Genomic DNA, 14329 nt, shown 5'->3' with positions numbered 1-14329 from the left:
AATAGTGGGAAGGAAGAACTCCCTTTTTAACAGGAAGAGAAAGCTAGCAAAACCAGGCTCAGGAAGGAATAGCTAGCTATTGTGGTGAGTTAGGTGGGGAGAGGAAGAAGAAGAAAGAAAAGAAGCACAAAGAGAAATAAGGACAAATAAAAGGAGTGAATGAAGAAGAAATGCTCAGTGTGTGTCAGAAGTCCACCAGAAGTCTGAGCCCATAGCAGCAAATAAAAGGGGTGGTCACCTGATCCAGCCCTAACTATGAGGTCTGCCAAAAAGTAAAGTTTTAGGTCTAGTCTTCAAAGAGGGGAGAGGGTTTCTGTCTCCTGAATGCAAACTGGAAGCTGGTTCCACAAGGGAGAGGAGAGGAGAGCTACAATGCTCTGCTCCCATTTTACTTTTAGAAACTTTGGGAACTAGATTGTGAAATCCTTGTGGGCTTCTATTTAAAGATATGATGATTTGTGCATTTTCAACTAAAAACTTCTTCTTTTAACTGACTGGGTAGTCAGCTGTTAGCTGCTAAGCAACACATCTAAGCAACTTGTGGCACAAAGTTTACGTGTGGAGTTTGAGTTGAACTTTCTGAGGGTATTTTGACAGTATTTGTGGTTGTTATGTATTATACGTTGTGAGACTGAGGAGACTATCAGAGATGATTCATCTCTAGGCTTTCACTTTATGACTATATAAAGAGTAGCCAGAGTTCAGTGCAGGTTTCTTTATAAACCTCCAGAGAGAGACTTGTTTTTGTGGAGATGCATGCTGGTGCTAACCTCATCAACACAGAGCAGCCTGCTTTAGGCTTTAGGCGTGTTAATAAAAGGAACTATGCTGCCATCTTATGGCGACAACTGCACTTCCGCTCCGTCACTACCTGAACTTTCCCAGGATCTCCGGGAGATCTGAACGCATCACAGTGTCAAACGACCAACACACCTGGACTCCTCACGCGGATGTGACGTAGCTTAAATCACCATTAGTTTATTTATTTATTTATTTATTTTTAGAGTTGTGCGCAGACAGAAAAAGAGAGGTAAGTGAACAAAAGGGATTTTGTGAACAAGTAAATTTTATGACCTCTGGGTGGCGCTGTAGTTATTCTCCACAGCAACAAAACCTTCACCTTTAGGCGATATCCACAAGGTTTGGTTTTGTGTCAGCTCCTTGAGATTTCCCTTAAACAGTCCCCTCCTTATCTAGTTTGCTTCTGACAAAAAAGAAGAAAAGTGTTACTGTTGCTCAGGGTTTTTTTTTTTACTATAAAGAACTGTTAAGCTTTAATAAACAAATTCCAACAAAAAACATACACTGTGCTGCAAGCCAAAAACTGCTTCTTGGCCCAGTTTAATGCATCGTTTTCCTAACGTGCAGTAGGTGTTATCCATTGTCCAAAATCAATATTCATCTGGTTTTAAACGGCAGTTTGCGCGTGGAGATCAGGCCTGGTTCTGCAGGCTAAACCTTTTGAGATGCTTTTATGTAAAACTATCCGCAGACAACTGGGACAGACAGACCTGAAGAAATAATGGAGGGTGGACGCGGTGGGGAGTAGTCAGTCGTGCAGCCCTTACTCATTGGTTGCCTCAGACACAGTAGCTCTCCCTCTCACTCTCTCATAAATGCGCTCCCACCGCCGACCGTAGCAGATAATCACAGGCCACTGTGAGAAGGACACACCTTGCGCTGATTTTGCCAAGGTATACACGGGGATGCGTTTTGATTCACGAAAGGGTGTCATCAGTGCAAGATTTGAGTCGTGCTTTACAGCCTGTCGCGCAATCGCCTAGGTCGCGATTTTTGCGATATTCTTTTTTTTTTTTCGCATAGGTTAGTGGGCTGCTCTCCCCCAGTTCCAAGATGACTGGAGTTTTCGAGAACTTAAATACTGATATGCATTCGAACCAGATTACCTCAAGCAATTACCACAGCTTGCACAAATCGCAGGAGTCCCCGACTCTGCCGGTTTCCACGGCGACGGACAGCAGCTATTACAACGGCCAGCAGCCTGGGCACTGCGCCGGGTCACCGTTTGGACAACTGGGCACTTACCAGTACCACAGCAGCGCCACGAGTTCTGTGCCATATAACGCAAAGTCATACGACCTCGGTTTCAACTCATCGTATGGTACATACGGTTCTTATGGCTCCAACTCATCGCCAACTCCCGCAGACACAGGTAGGCGAGCTCTCAAGTTCGTTTTAGAGCATTTTGCATGTATTCAGTGGCTTTGTCTTTGACCAAAACGCACTGCAGAACATGTCTGAGTTAATTTGTATGCACAGTATTTGACAAAAATATTATTATCTGACTAAAATGTATTGATGCTTTATTTTTCTTGTATGAATATGTAACACGATAAACTGTTTTATTTATTTCCAAAGAAAGAGCCTACAGATCCACAAAGTGGCCTATTTTGGCTTTTTGTATTTTTTTAGTAGGGCCTTATAAATATACATAATTTAATCAAATCAGGTTTAAGGTATTTGGGGTACACAAATCTGACAAACCTAAAGTGACAACAGTGCAAATACGCCTAGCAGTTCTGCAACACTGAAAAATGCCCAAACCCTTCGTGCCTAACGTGAATTGCATTTGAATGTTCCCTCAGAGAAAGATGAGAGCGAGCCAGAAATCCGGATGGTTAATGGAAAACCAAAGAAGGTCAGGAAACCTCGAACCATTTACTCAAGCTTCCAACTGGCTGCACTTCAACGGAGGTTTCAAAAGACTCAGTATTTGGCTCTACCAGAACGGGCCGAGCTGGCAGCGTCGCTGGGCCTTACGCAAACACAGGTGGGTAGTCTGCATCTGTGGGCTCATGTGCTGTCAAATATCCACTGCATGTCTCAGTGTGAAAACAAATTAAAACTGACAAAGATGGGATTTAAGGGGGAAATATCGCTTATAATCGATTTTAAGCTTAAATTAGTTTCTTTCTTTTTTTCTCAGGTTAAAATCTGGTTCCAAAACCGCCGCTCCAAGTTCAAGAAGCTGTGGAAAAGTGGAGAAATCCCCCCAGAACAACATGTTGCTTCCAGTGAATCTCCCCCGTGCACGTCTCCACCAACTACCGCCTGGGACTTTCCACAGACTCAAAGAATGAACAATGTCAGCTCTAGTTTACCTCAGAGCAGCAGCCCTCCAAACACAACTGCGCCTTCGTCGTTTTTGGCAAACTACTCCTGGTACTCAACTACGAACTCTGCCACGCATCTGCAGCCTCCTCTGGTTCAGCATCACCACAACTCCGCCATAAGCGCTGGGACAATATTCTGAAATTTAAAAGAGAGAGCGAGCGAGAGAACGAGAAAACGTCGGGTGTAAATCGGACAATACTGGTGAATAAAGAGAAAATAAAATGCCATTACCTTCATTTTGCAGACCTCGTGCTTGCACCATACGAACTTTACGCGCAGCATCTAGGAGATTTCATGGAACCAGACAGGTTTATGGACCTTGCCAGTTTTCGTGCTTACAAATGGTAGACTCAGATTTCTACAGTTATTTTTGTATTTATTTATTTTGTTTATGTGAGGGATGAATGAACCACTATTACCCAAAGCAATCACAGCATGGGCGCGAGCCCATATACTTTTACTTGGACGTCACTTTTTCTTCTTCTTTCTTTTGTTTTTTTTCTCTTCCTTTTTTATGTGTGTTGCCATCCCTGCAAAAAAATAAAATAAAATAAAACATGAATCGCAGGACAACCTGTCACAAATGTAGCACAAGTTAACTGTATGGTGCCTTTTTTGCAATATGACCTCATTTATGTTGTGCGATCAAAACAAAACCAGCTTACCTTTATCCATTCCTCACGTAGTTCATCTGAATAGTCCGGGGGGATAAGTGTTCCGATCCACGTTTGTAAATATTTTACAACAGCTTTTTTTTCATATCCCACCTCGCTTTGACTTAATTTTATTTTTTATTTTTTTGTCTTTTTCTGGCTCTTCATCCATTAACCACCGTGAGCTACTGATTGTCCCGCCCTCTGACTTGTATCAACACTAAATTGTATTTTCTTTTTTTGTTCTGGTCTTATTTATTTTAGCAGTGTTTCATATATGGCCAGATTTTATTTAAATAAAATGTTTTCTGTGCATTTGCATCCGAGTTTGTATGTGTGTATAAATACATTCTATGTTCACTAAAGCTGGATTTACCCTCTCAAAAAAAAAAGTAAATAAATAAAAATAAATCATTTTAGAAAATGAAGGCATGTCGATGCATTAAGATTTATTTATTATTATTTATTTATTCATTTAATTTAATTTTGTGCCTTTTTTTATTAAATGGGTTTAAAAATAAATAAATAAAAAATCTTAGGAAACAATTTGTTGTAAAAATGTAGCCTGTAGTTACATGAAGGTCTTGTGGTGCTATATCACGAGCGTGGACAAGCTCCAGGGCATCCAGGGGGACTCCTGAGTTGTCTCGGTTGAAATTTACTTCTGACTGCCGCCAGCAGCTGCTTATCCGAACCGAGGCTCGGGCAGGCAGGCAAGCAGAGACAGAGGCCCGGGGGGCGCACGCCGAGCTTAGAGCGACAACATCATCAACACGCCTTGGCATGCGAGAGGAGAAGACGAGGGTGGGTATGAATGAGCACAAGCTCGTCAGACTCTGTGGAGTCACAGAGCCGCTTTCCAGACGTTTTATGAACTCAACCTAACAAGAGAAAAGAGACAGGAACTCGAGAGCCAAGACAGCCTGCAGCTACAACATCATGGAAACATTTCTCACGCCTCACAAGCGAGGTCTCTGATCTTCGAAGACGAGCAGCTTGACCCACATTATTTGGCTGCTTGTAGGGCCTGTGGGCAACATGGAAAACACAGGCATACGTCCAAAAAAACAATTTATTGGAGCCATGCAGGAAACCCTGTTTTATTATAGATTTAATTGAGAAAATGTTTATTAGAGATGTTTTGACTCCAACAGACAGGTAGAGCGGGGCTCGTGTTATTTACACATGGCTCCCACACAAAGATGGTGATATACGGTGCATGGTCCCACACGCTTCTCTTCAAAAGACTACAGGCCATAAAGTGGGACCTCTTCCTTGTACATAATTAAGACTGCAGCTTGTCAGCGGTTGCTGTATCTGCATGATGAAGCCCCCCACCAACCAACCCCCCCCCCCCCCCCCCCCCCCCCCCTAGGGCTGACAGTATCAGACACATGCAGCCCCCCTATGTACATACGTCTAAAAAATCAGTGTTGCAAATAGTGTACAAGCGTGCACTTAAAAAATGCTCCAAAATAACACATTTTGCTTGCTTTAATTTATTGTTTGCGTCATAAAATAAAATAAAGGGGGGGGGGGGGGGGGTGTTCTGGGTGCTTTCTGTTGCTCCCTGTGATTTCATTCATGGATTAGAGCTGCTGTGGTTTATACTTTTTGCATTTCTCTGGGCAACTTGTAAATGCCATACCCCCCTATCCTAATTTATACCCTGATCTGTAATTTCATCCAAATTTGCTCTGGTTTGAGCATTCTGGCTTTCAAATCTGAAAGCCTGCAATTACTATATAATTCTTCGCAATTTTAGATGTCCTAATATGGGGTGTAATTTTTACACAAGACAATTTCCCGCTATTTCAAGCATCAACATTGTCAAAGTTGTATGTACATAATAAATGGGAATATCAATGCATAGTTTTTAGCCTAACATCTTGACTCGACGGTAATTATATCCGTGTGGAGCCTACGCAGAATTAGCCTGAATTGCATGGTAACTGCTGCTTTAAATTTTAAAAAATTACTCATAATTTCCCCCAAAGATTACCAAGATCTCGAGTGCACAATGTCATCAGCGTAATGAGGAGTAAACATTTATGCTAATAATCTACATTTTTTTCCCCATCAGCTATAAAGAGGGGAAATAAAGCAGACATTTTCAGTCATATTCTGAACTCTGCTGCTATAGCTTAGACCGACACATGGGACACATTTTGTGGGATTTAAGCGCTCGTCTTGAGTCTGTGCTGAAGGACTGCTGCTGCTTCTTGCTGGTGGTGCTGATCTGCCTCCATGCTGATATCTGAAAATCCAGAGAGGGCAAGCTTGTCTCTTCAATTTCAAGCTGAAAGGTGTGTACCACATGTTTATTTCTTACATTTTAGGGGCTTCGCCGAGTGCGCAATGAGGCTCGATTTGTCCATTTCTTTCATTGCGCACAGCCTTTATTAATTTGTATTCTCATCCGTGAATGATGCTGATTCTTTGATGCCGTTTCAAAGACTAGATCCTCAAGAAGCAGGAGGGGTAAAGAAAAATATATTACACGTGGACTATTTTATCATCCAACTTCAGTGTTAAAGTGCAACCGAGGAGCTTCTTTTAGCTGAAATCTCCCATGGCTTAGAAAGCCGCTCACATGGAGAGAAGATGCAAGGAAGAGGAGACAGAGAAGTTCTTCTTTATAGTCGCTGCACTCGTTACTCTTACATTGTGCTTTGCTCATTTTGAAGCCTCTTCGCATTGACAACTCGGTGATGTACACCTGCAAGCAATTTGTCAGTCTTATACATAGGCTAAGTCTAAAGGGAACGGTGACGAAATGGCACCTCACCTATTTCACTTTTTTCCCCTCCTATTGCAGCAGAAAATGTCTTTCAGAGCGCTATCTCTTTTGTCAACGCAGAAAGATCCTCGGTGCGAAAAAAATTGCTCATAATTACCTCAGAGATAGGAAACTGCATTAGAATAAATAAGGGCGAAATTACTGTAATTATGCTGGGTTTGATGGGCTCAGCTCGTATAATCAAGGGGAGAATACAGCGAAATAACACTGACCCTCTTGGATGTGCAGCTGCGCCTTTTCTAAGGCTAGGTAGGCAGATTTATGTTCACTGCAGCAGCAGCAGCTCTGCTTTCCTAATGGTATCGAAATATACGAAGGCCTGTTGTAAATGTGAGGCTGCACACAAAGAGCTCTACATGTTTAAGATTTGTATTAGAATAACAAAGGAGACGGCATCGAAGCAAAGCATGCCATAAAAAACAAGGCTACTACTCACGCTTACTAGTTTAACGTGTTCTACAATAATAATAATAATAATAATAATAATAATAATAATAATAATAATAATAATAATAATAATAATAATAATAATCTTGTGTTGGTTACTTTTTTGGATGTTGGCTTGAGTCAGGTTTAAACGGACTTCGCAGATGCCAGAAAATAATATTTTTAGGCCGAATTTGCTATTATAATAACATTTATTTATTCATGGAGCTGTGACAGCTGCAAGAGCGAGCACATCCGTGCATCAAAAAAATTGTTCTTTCTTTGTTTTGTTTTTTGAATTTTTTTCTTTGCAGGCACATACAAAACTCTAATTTTTGTAATATATTTTTACAATTCTTTATTTTATTTTTAATTTATGTTAATATTTATTTTTATTTTTTTACTTTAATTTAATATTAATTATTCAAATCATTATTTACTTAATTACTTATATCGTTTACTTTGATTTTTCCCCAATGCATCCAAGTGTTATTTGATTTTCTATGAATATTGCTAAAATCCAACTATAATAAATGAATTTGTTTCCTATATCACCACCGAAATGCGCGCGAAAAACAGATCTCGTTCTTCTTTTTAAAATATTATTAATATTTATTTCATTTTTTTCCCATGTAGATGGCTATTTCTAACCACAGCCTTCGGCCGTGTTAAACAAACAAGAAGGCCTTTGAACTTTTCACTCTCACTGATCTCCATCTGATCCGCCCTTTGCCAGACTTTTTTTTTTCTTGTTGCAGCACCTGCCTCTTGAGCAATTATTCACTTAACACACCCAATTGATCTCTCTCATGACGAAAAAGTGAAAAAGTGAGGATCGTTAAAGAGTAGAACAGAAAGGAGGTTATCTTTAAGAAAGGGCTGAAAGGCGATTTTGCTGAATGACACAGTGGTGGTTAAATCATATATATATATATATATATATATATATATATATATATATATATATATATATATATATATATATATATATATATATATATATATATATACACACACACACACTGCAGAGACTAGGCCTCGTAACAACACTGTCTTGATGCATTTTTACATGCGAGGCCAGATTTCTAATTCTGAGCTTGACTCCAGAGGTCTGACAACATCTGCAGCCAGCGAGCAGCAGCACAAACACATGCAGGCTAAACGCTAGACATGACCATAAATCTAAACGAGGACCCTTTTGCAGTTAATTCAAACGCGCTCACATGGTGTCTGCTACAATAGCCAACATGATACTCCTTTGTGTCAGCTCGCATTAAACCTGCACCACGCTGAAGCCTTTCTTTTCAGGGGCCAGGGTGGGTAGAGGAGGATGGAGGGGTGGTGGTGATGGCGGTATGGTGGAGGAAGAGGTGGGGTGAATCAGACACCGTTCTTGACATAATTTAAATCATATTTTACTGCTTTTGAAACTTTGCACATTATGTACATAAACTTCAGAAACAGATAAATAAATTAAGGTGATCAATACAAAACTAAATATTTCCTATGTTGACTAAACACATTTCGACGAGTAAGCTACACAAAGCCTAAACCCTGTTTCACAGCGTATCCAGTATACAGCACAAAAAAAGGAACAGAAAAAAGAAAATTATGTACAAAATACGGTGACAAATGAGCTGCTCACCCTCAGGACAATTTTTTTTCTAAAGCAGCAAATCGTCAGGCCTTTTACATTTTTCACATAACATCGGGGCACGGCATAGAAAAGCTTTGCTTGCGTTAGTGCAGCATTAACAACACAGTGTTGTCATTTCAAACACGCTTACAAACTGAACACAGACTGACCTCAAACAGAAAAAACTAGCCCGAATAATTTAACTTAAATAACAAACACGTAGAAACAACATAGTAGCATCTCGAGGCTCTGCGCACAGCACCCTGTGCTCTGCGGTTGAATGCGCTGTGAGTGGAGCGGCTTGATGGCTACCGCTGGAATTTATCGTTAATTATTTGGTTAGAGAAACTCTGCTGTGGCCTAAGTGGCCCTTTTAACTGTCGATGAATGCAAATTGACTTTTAAGGCCGTCATCACCTTGGGCCCCGACAATCTGGCGTAAACAAACACGTGTTTTCTAATAAACATGTAGCCTACAGCTCAACAACCGAAGTGTTCACACAAATATGAGTTTGAAAACAAACAGAAACCGACATTTGGAAAAAAAACAACAAACAAAAAACAAACAAAAGCAGCCAAAAAAAAACAAATGATCCTTTTGTCTGCGATTTCCGCTGTCAGGGACGGTCACGGACTGGTTGCCCTCTGGCGCATTGTGCGCCTTTTCACTCTGTCTGACCTCTTCTCTTCTTCTGTATCTCTGCTCGCCGTCTTCGGTATGAGGAGGCCTCTGTGTCAGCTGGCGGGATGCGGCAGCAAACTCCGGGAATCTTGTTGTTTGTTGTGCATTGTCAATGCTGAGCCGCGCTCAGCGGCTGCTGGGCCTTTCACCATCCTGATGCTGAGCTCTCTGCTCACATGAGCTGTGACTGTTGCATAGACTCTTGGTGTGTGGTTGGATACCATGAGGTGTAGCTGGGAATGTAAGATCCGGTCGTGCCCATTGAAGTCTTCACGGTGGTCGGCGAGCTCCAGACAGGTGCCACCGAGGGAGAACCACTGGAAAGTCCACGGCCGGTGGCCAAAGCGTTGCTGTCGATCGTACCACCGCCTTGCTTCATCAGCTTCTTGAATTTGGATCTTTTATTCTGAAACCAAATTTTTACCTGCAGATATATATATATTTTTTAAAGAGAGACATTAAAATATATGTAAATATATATAACCATTTTACGCGGTTTTACGCACGTGAAAAGTGAAAAGCAAAACATGATAATAAAAAATATAAATTATCTTTATTAATAAACAACACTAAATAAATTATAGTCTATAATAATAATAATAATAATAATAATAATATAAGAAGAAGAAGAAGAAGAATAAGAAGAAGAATGTATGCTGTGAGAGATAAAAAAAAACATTTAAAAATGTGCAGAAATGCGTCGTTGGCGCAGCTGCGCAGTGAAGCTATGTGTGTGCGGATCACACTCGCCTGTGTCTGGGTGAGACCCAGCGACGCTGCGAGCTCAGCTCTCTCCGGTAGCGCCAAATACTGAGTCTGTTGAAATCTCCTGTTCAGGGCTTGAAGTTGTAAACTCGAATATATAGTCCTTGGTTTTCTAATCTTTTTCCCTTTGCCGTTGAAGCGCACCTCTCCGCCTTCCACCACTGTGTTTTTCTCTGTTTCTGGCGCTGGCAGAGACACAGAAGAAAGCAAAGAAGAAGAAGAAGCAGAGAAGGGGAGAAAAATGAGGAGACAGTTGTAGCAAAGAGTGCTGCACAGCAATGAATACTGCAGCGCAAGTTTTACAGGCTGTACTTTAGGTATAATTACCCTTAATTGCATACATTGTTTATAGCCTTACGCAATAAATAATTACCAAGCCTAATTCCACATCTGGGTCGTCTTTTTTGCCTACACCGTCTAGTGGAAAGCCGTACCAGCACAGAAAGTTGATATTTAGGATCCAGAGCACTCTGTGGCACACTTACCTGCATCTTCTAATCGTGTCTGCGTGAGTCCCGAGCTGTTTTGGTAAGTCTGTACTGTGCTGAGATATGGACTGGTGGAATGGCTGCCGACGGAATTTACGTATGGATAACCCAAGGATCTGGGGAACGACGAGGCTGGACTGTAGCTGTCGTGCTGTGTGTGACCTGCAGAATGTAAACAGTGCATGGGATAGTGTCCGTGAGACATGGAGGAAGGCGACATTTGTTGACTCGGGGGTCCAAACTCCATGAAAACGGTTTTTCCTGAGGCAGGGCTATTAAGACTTTCTGGAATCGTAGTCATTGTCATCTCTTCTGGCGGTTCCCCTTGTCTCGCTTTTGTTGTTTTCCTTCTATGATCTCAGTGAAGGACGGATCCCAATTTAAGCCGAACAGATTTTTTCTCTTTCCATTCATAAGAAAATGTAGTTTGTGCCCGTGAAAAGTCCTAGGAATGATGCTGTGGACCAAGACAAACTCGCTCAAAGGTTTGAATCTCGGACTCATGAATATTCATCAAGACTGTCGCTGATTGGTCCACTCTCTCCAAGAGGGAAGCCGATTGGTGACGCTGGGGCTAGGTCCGAAGAACCTGATAAAGTCAAGGAAAACCGCAAAACCTCAGATTTCCTCCTGACATGTCAAGATTCACCATAATAACATGATTATTATTTGTAGTAGTGATACTGCTACTGCAAAAAAAAAAAAGGCCAGTAAACTTAAATATTCGGCTGCTCTTTCTGCATTAAAGCCTTTTTTTCTTAAGATGATGATCACAGCTCCCAATGCTGCATCAGGAGTGAACGCGTATTAGCATAACACTAGCGTTCAATTTTCATAAGTAGGCCTGTAATTAGTCATGTATTTAACACTTAGTGCAACTTGAGGTCTCACCTGGCAGCAGAAGGACTGAAACAGCAAAGTCTGCAATGATGTGAAATGAGAAGCTTCTCTGTCTGAGGCCTGATGATGACAAGAATAATACCAACTAAAAAAACAACAACACAGCATCACAGCATATTACGGCAAATGTAGCAGAGCAATCCCTTTAAATTAAACCCGGGGATACTGCTTGTATTTAAACTACAGTTTCCAAATTTAGTCTTGCAAATTTAGGCAAACTTGCGGTTTTATTTTTGCGCATCTTTTTTTTTTTTTTTTTTTTTCCCTGTTTTATAGGCCGGATGGACACGTTTTCTAGTCGCATTTAAATGCTTTCCAAACATCTTTACGCACCCTTTTTGCCGCAGTCAATTTACTGATCACAGTTTAGTTAAACACCGCCACCTTTGATTATTATGAATCTAAGTGAGGATGGGGTGCGGCCAGCCTCCCACAGCCTAACAAGAATAATTGTCGTTTGATTTAATTGAACTTACTACTGAAAAGACTGGAGGCAATTTCCCTCAGCGGCAGATTTAGAACAAAATTCAAATTGGTACAGGAGCTGCAATTTAAAATATAGATACACATACATATCTGTTCACTTACTCAATTTTTTTTAAGTCATGAAAAAAAGCAAATAAATCCGCATCATCCGGGGTCAGGGAGCCTCCGCGGGATGCACTTGAAAGAAGAAGAAAGTATCCAGCAGCAGCAGCAGCTCTTCATTTTATTAGGCTTCATTTGTAGGCTGCTTCTCTTCTGGTGTCTGCGCAGAGCAGAAACACAGCCTGGCTGCTCCATCCGTAGTCCCTCCATCTCCACCTGAATAACAAATTAAAGGCAGTTAAATTCCGTCACTGTGATTATCAGTATAATTACATAATTGAACTCATAGCAGAACTAGCAAGTTGCAAAATGTGTTATCAAAATGCAGGCGCTGACATCACGGCGCGTGTGCCACAATGTGCCAGGCGGCTGCGGATGCCTGAATTTAAAGATTTCTGTGAAATATTAGGCTATAACGAAAGCTGGTCCCTTGTCCCCCCTAAAATAGGCCAATTTGAAGTGATTTCTCTGGAATTACTTTCGAAAAATGCTTCAAGATTTCCTCTATCAACAACGACAATGATAATGGTAGTACAACCAATAATTATCATCTTCCAGAACAGAGGACAGATTTTTATGGGTACTTGGTGGGTGCGACTGATAACTGTCATTATTTTCCCACGATTATAGTATCTACAGACAGCTGTGAAGCAAAACCATTAACAGAATAGAGGCAGAATTTGCAGAAAAATGTAAAATAACACCCTAATAATAGCAATAATAATGAGAGATTTTTATGTCATTTGGAGACGAGGAGAAAAACATCCTGCATAAATTATATTCATCCCATTGATCCTTCTTGCAGAATCAAACATTTACAAACTTAATTTGACAACTATTTATTTCCTATTTAAGGGGGATTTTTTTCTCTCTCTCTCTTTTTCAAGCCATCCTCGGTGTGGCTCGGACGAGGCAGGCGCGGTGATAATATTACCGCTTTCATTAATAATTTGACTCCTGCGCACGCCGGCAGGAGGGCAGCGCAGGCCACAGCGGTCCTTCCTGCAGCGGGGCAGCACGGCTCTAACTAGCCACACTAAAAATAAAGTCCTCCATGCATGGATGGAGCGCGGAGGCAGGACTCATTAGGAGTGAGTAGCTCTGTGGCTGAGGGTGTTTTAACACCTGCTGCTCTTCACCTGAGGGTTAGTGCAGAGGTGGAGAGACAGAAAGAGAGAGGGGGGCTGCTGCTGCTGCTTGTGGTGGTGATGGTGGTGGTGGTGGGGTAAACGGGCCAAGATGTCACAGACTTCATTTCAGTCCGGTGATAGAAAGCCCTCCTCAACTGCCATACCAACCCACATTTTAACAGCCGCCAAATATTACCCCGACCGCGGTGCGCTGGTAAACTGTGCATCCATGCTGTGTGGAGGCTCAGCTCCCTGTGCACCCTGCAGGCTCTGCATGGGAGTGATGATTAATTACCAACACTGGAGGTGCAGGGAAATTTAAATCCTTTTTTTTTTTTAAATAAAATAAAATCGCAATTCCTCTTCCTTAAACTGCAAAAGATCAAATATGCCTATTAGGATATGTATATTTCCCCCTCCTTCTGATTTTAGAATTTCTGAGAATATTGAATTATTTCCGAAGTGTGCAAATCCTTCTTTTTTTTTTTTATTGCTATTATTATTATTTACTAAATGGTTATAGGGCACAGATATCTCAAACAGCACTAACAATATAACTGATGTAAAATCTTATTATTAATAATAATAATAATAAAGATGAATACAGCAGGCCTCAGCACATCATCAAATCCAAATGCAATTCGGTGAGTGATCTGCAGCAGAAATGTCAAACTATACGAAGGTTGCATTTCACGTTTTTAAAGGCAGCGGATCAGACAAGTGAAATTGCCTTTTGTCCTGCTTCTTCTCTGGCGTTGCTTCGCGCTGCCATCCTGTAATTTGCAGCCTCAATGAACGAAAACTAGATGCACTACAATTAATTCGATTCAATGTCTATTTTCATGTTCAATGCGGCATCAAAATGCGAATTGATTTTGTTTACCGAGTTACGTGTAAACAAAAAAAAACAACAAAAAATGAATCATAGTATCTGAGAGGCAAGATTGTCGCATTGGTTAATTTATTGCATTATCATAGGGGTCAAGAGGGAGAAGATGAAATCATGTTGGGTTTTATTTGACTGTTTATATAAAACAGAGAAGGACGCAGAATTTATTTTGGACAGCTGAACTCAAATTTGTTTGGTGTCAGTTTTTTTCCCTCAGAATATGTTTTAATAGCTAAT

At 41.0% G+C, this 14329-nt stretch overlaps 2 protein-coding genes across 2 annotated transcripts; one reads left to right on the top strand and one right to left on the bottom strand.

Moving 5' to 3' along the window:
• The first annotated feature begins 1610 nt into the window (after positions 1-1610).
• dlx2a (distal-less homeobox 2a) lies at positions 1611-3719 on the top strand. The gene is made up of 3 exons (XM_080902117.1): positions 1611-2173; positions 2607-2791; positions 2948-3719. The coding sequence occupies exons 1-3, from the start codon at positions 1855-1857 to the stop codon at positions 3272-3274; spliced, it is 831 nt and encodes a 276-aa protein (XP_080758243.1). The 5' UTR covers positions 1611-1854; the 3' UTR covers positions 3275-3719.
• A 4675-nt stretch (positions 3720-8394) lies between these two features.
• dlx1a (distal-less homeobox 1a) lies at positions 8395-12238 on the bottom strand. The gene is made up of 5 exons (XM_080903517.1): positions 12074-12238; positions 11477-11545; positions 10583-11174; positions 10083-10282; positions 8395-9756 (listed from the first exon to the last, which is right to left on the bottom strand). Exons 3-5 carry the CDS (start codon positions 10890-10892, stop codon positions 9505-9507), a joined length of 762 nt encoding a protein of 253 aa, XP_080759643.1. The 5' UTR covers positions 10893-11174; positions 11477-11545; positions 12074-12238; the 3' UTR covers positions 8395-9504.
• Positions 12239-14329: the final 2091 nt, after the last annotated feature.

The sequence above is a fragment of the Rhamphochromis sp. 'chilingali' genome (genome assembly GCF_963969265.1).
Source record: "Rhamphochromis sp. 'chilingali' genome assembly, chromosome: 14".
Classification (NCBI taxonomy): Eukaryota; Metazoa; Chordata; class Actinopteri; order Cichliformes; family Cichlidae; genus Rhamphochromis; species Rhamphochromis sp. 'chilingali'.
This window is presented reverse-complemented; position numbering and strand designations above follow the sequence as displayed.

What these genes read in the sequence shown, in the direction of transcription:
- dlx2a (XM_080902117.1), top strand. Translation starts at nt 1,855, where the DNA reads ATGACTGGAGTTTTCGAGAACTTAAATACTGATATGCATTCGAACCAG. An exon ending in GCCAACTCCCGCAGACACAG is followed by an intron (nt 2,174 to 2,606) that starts GTAGGCGAGCTC and finishes ATGTTCCCTCAG; the next exon opens with AGAAAGATGAGAGCGAGCCA. An exon ending in TGGGCCTTACGCAAACACAG is followed by an intron (nt 2,792 to 2,947) that starts GTGGGTAGTCTG and finishes TTTTTTTCTCAG; the next exon opens with GTTAAAATCTGGTTCCAAAA.
- dlx1a (XM_080903517.1), bottom strand. Translation starts at nt 10,892, where the DNA reads ATGACAATGACTACGATTCCAGAAAGTCTTAATAGCCCTGCCTCAGGA. An exon ending in GACACGATTAGAAGATGCAG is followed by an intron (nt 10,283 to 10,582) that starts GTAAGTGTGCCA and finishes TGTCTCTGCCAG; the next exon opens with CGCCAGAAACAGAGAAAAAC. An exon ending in TGGGTCTCACCCAGACACAG is followed by an intron (nt 9,757 to 10,082) that starts GCGAGTGTGATC and finishes ATATATCTGCAG; the next exon opens with GTAAAAATTTGGTTTCAGAA.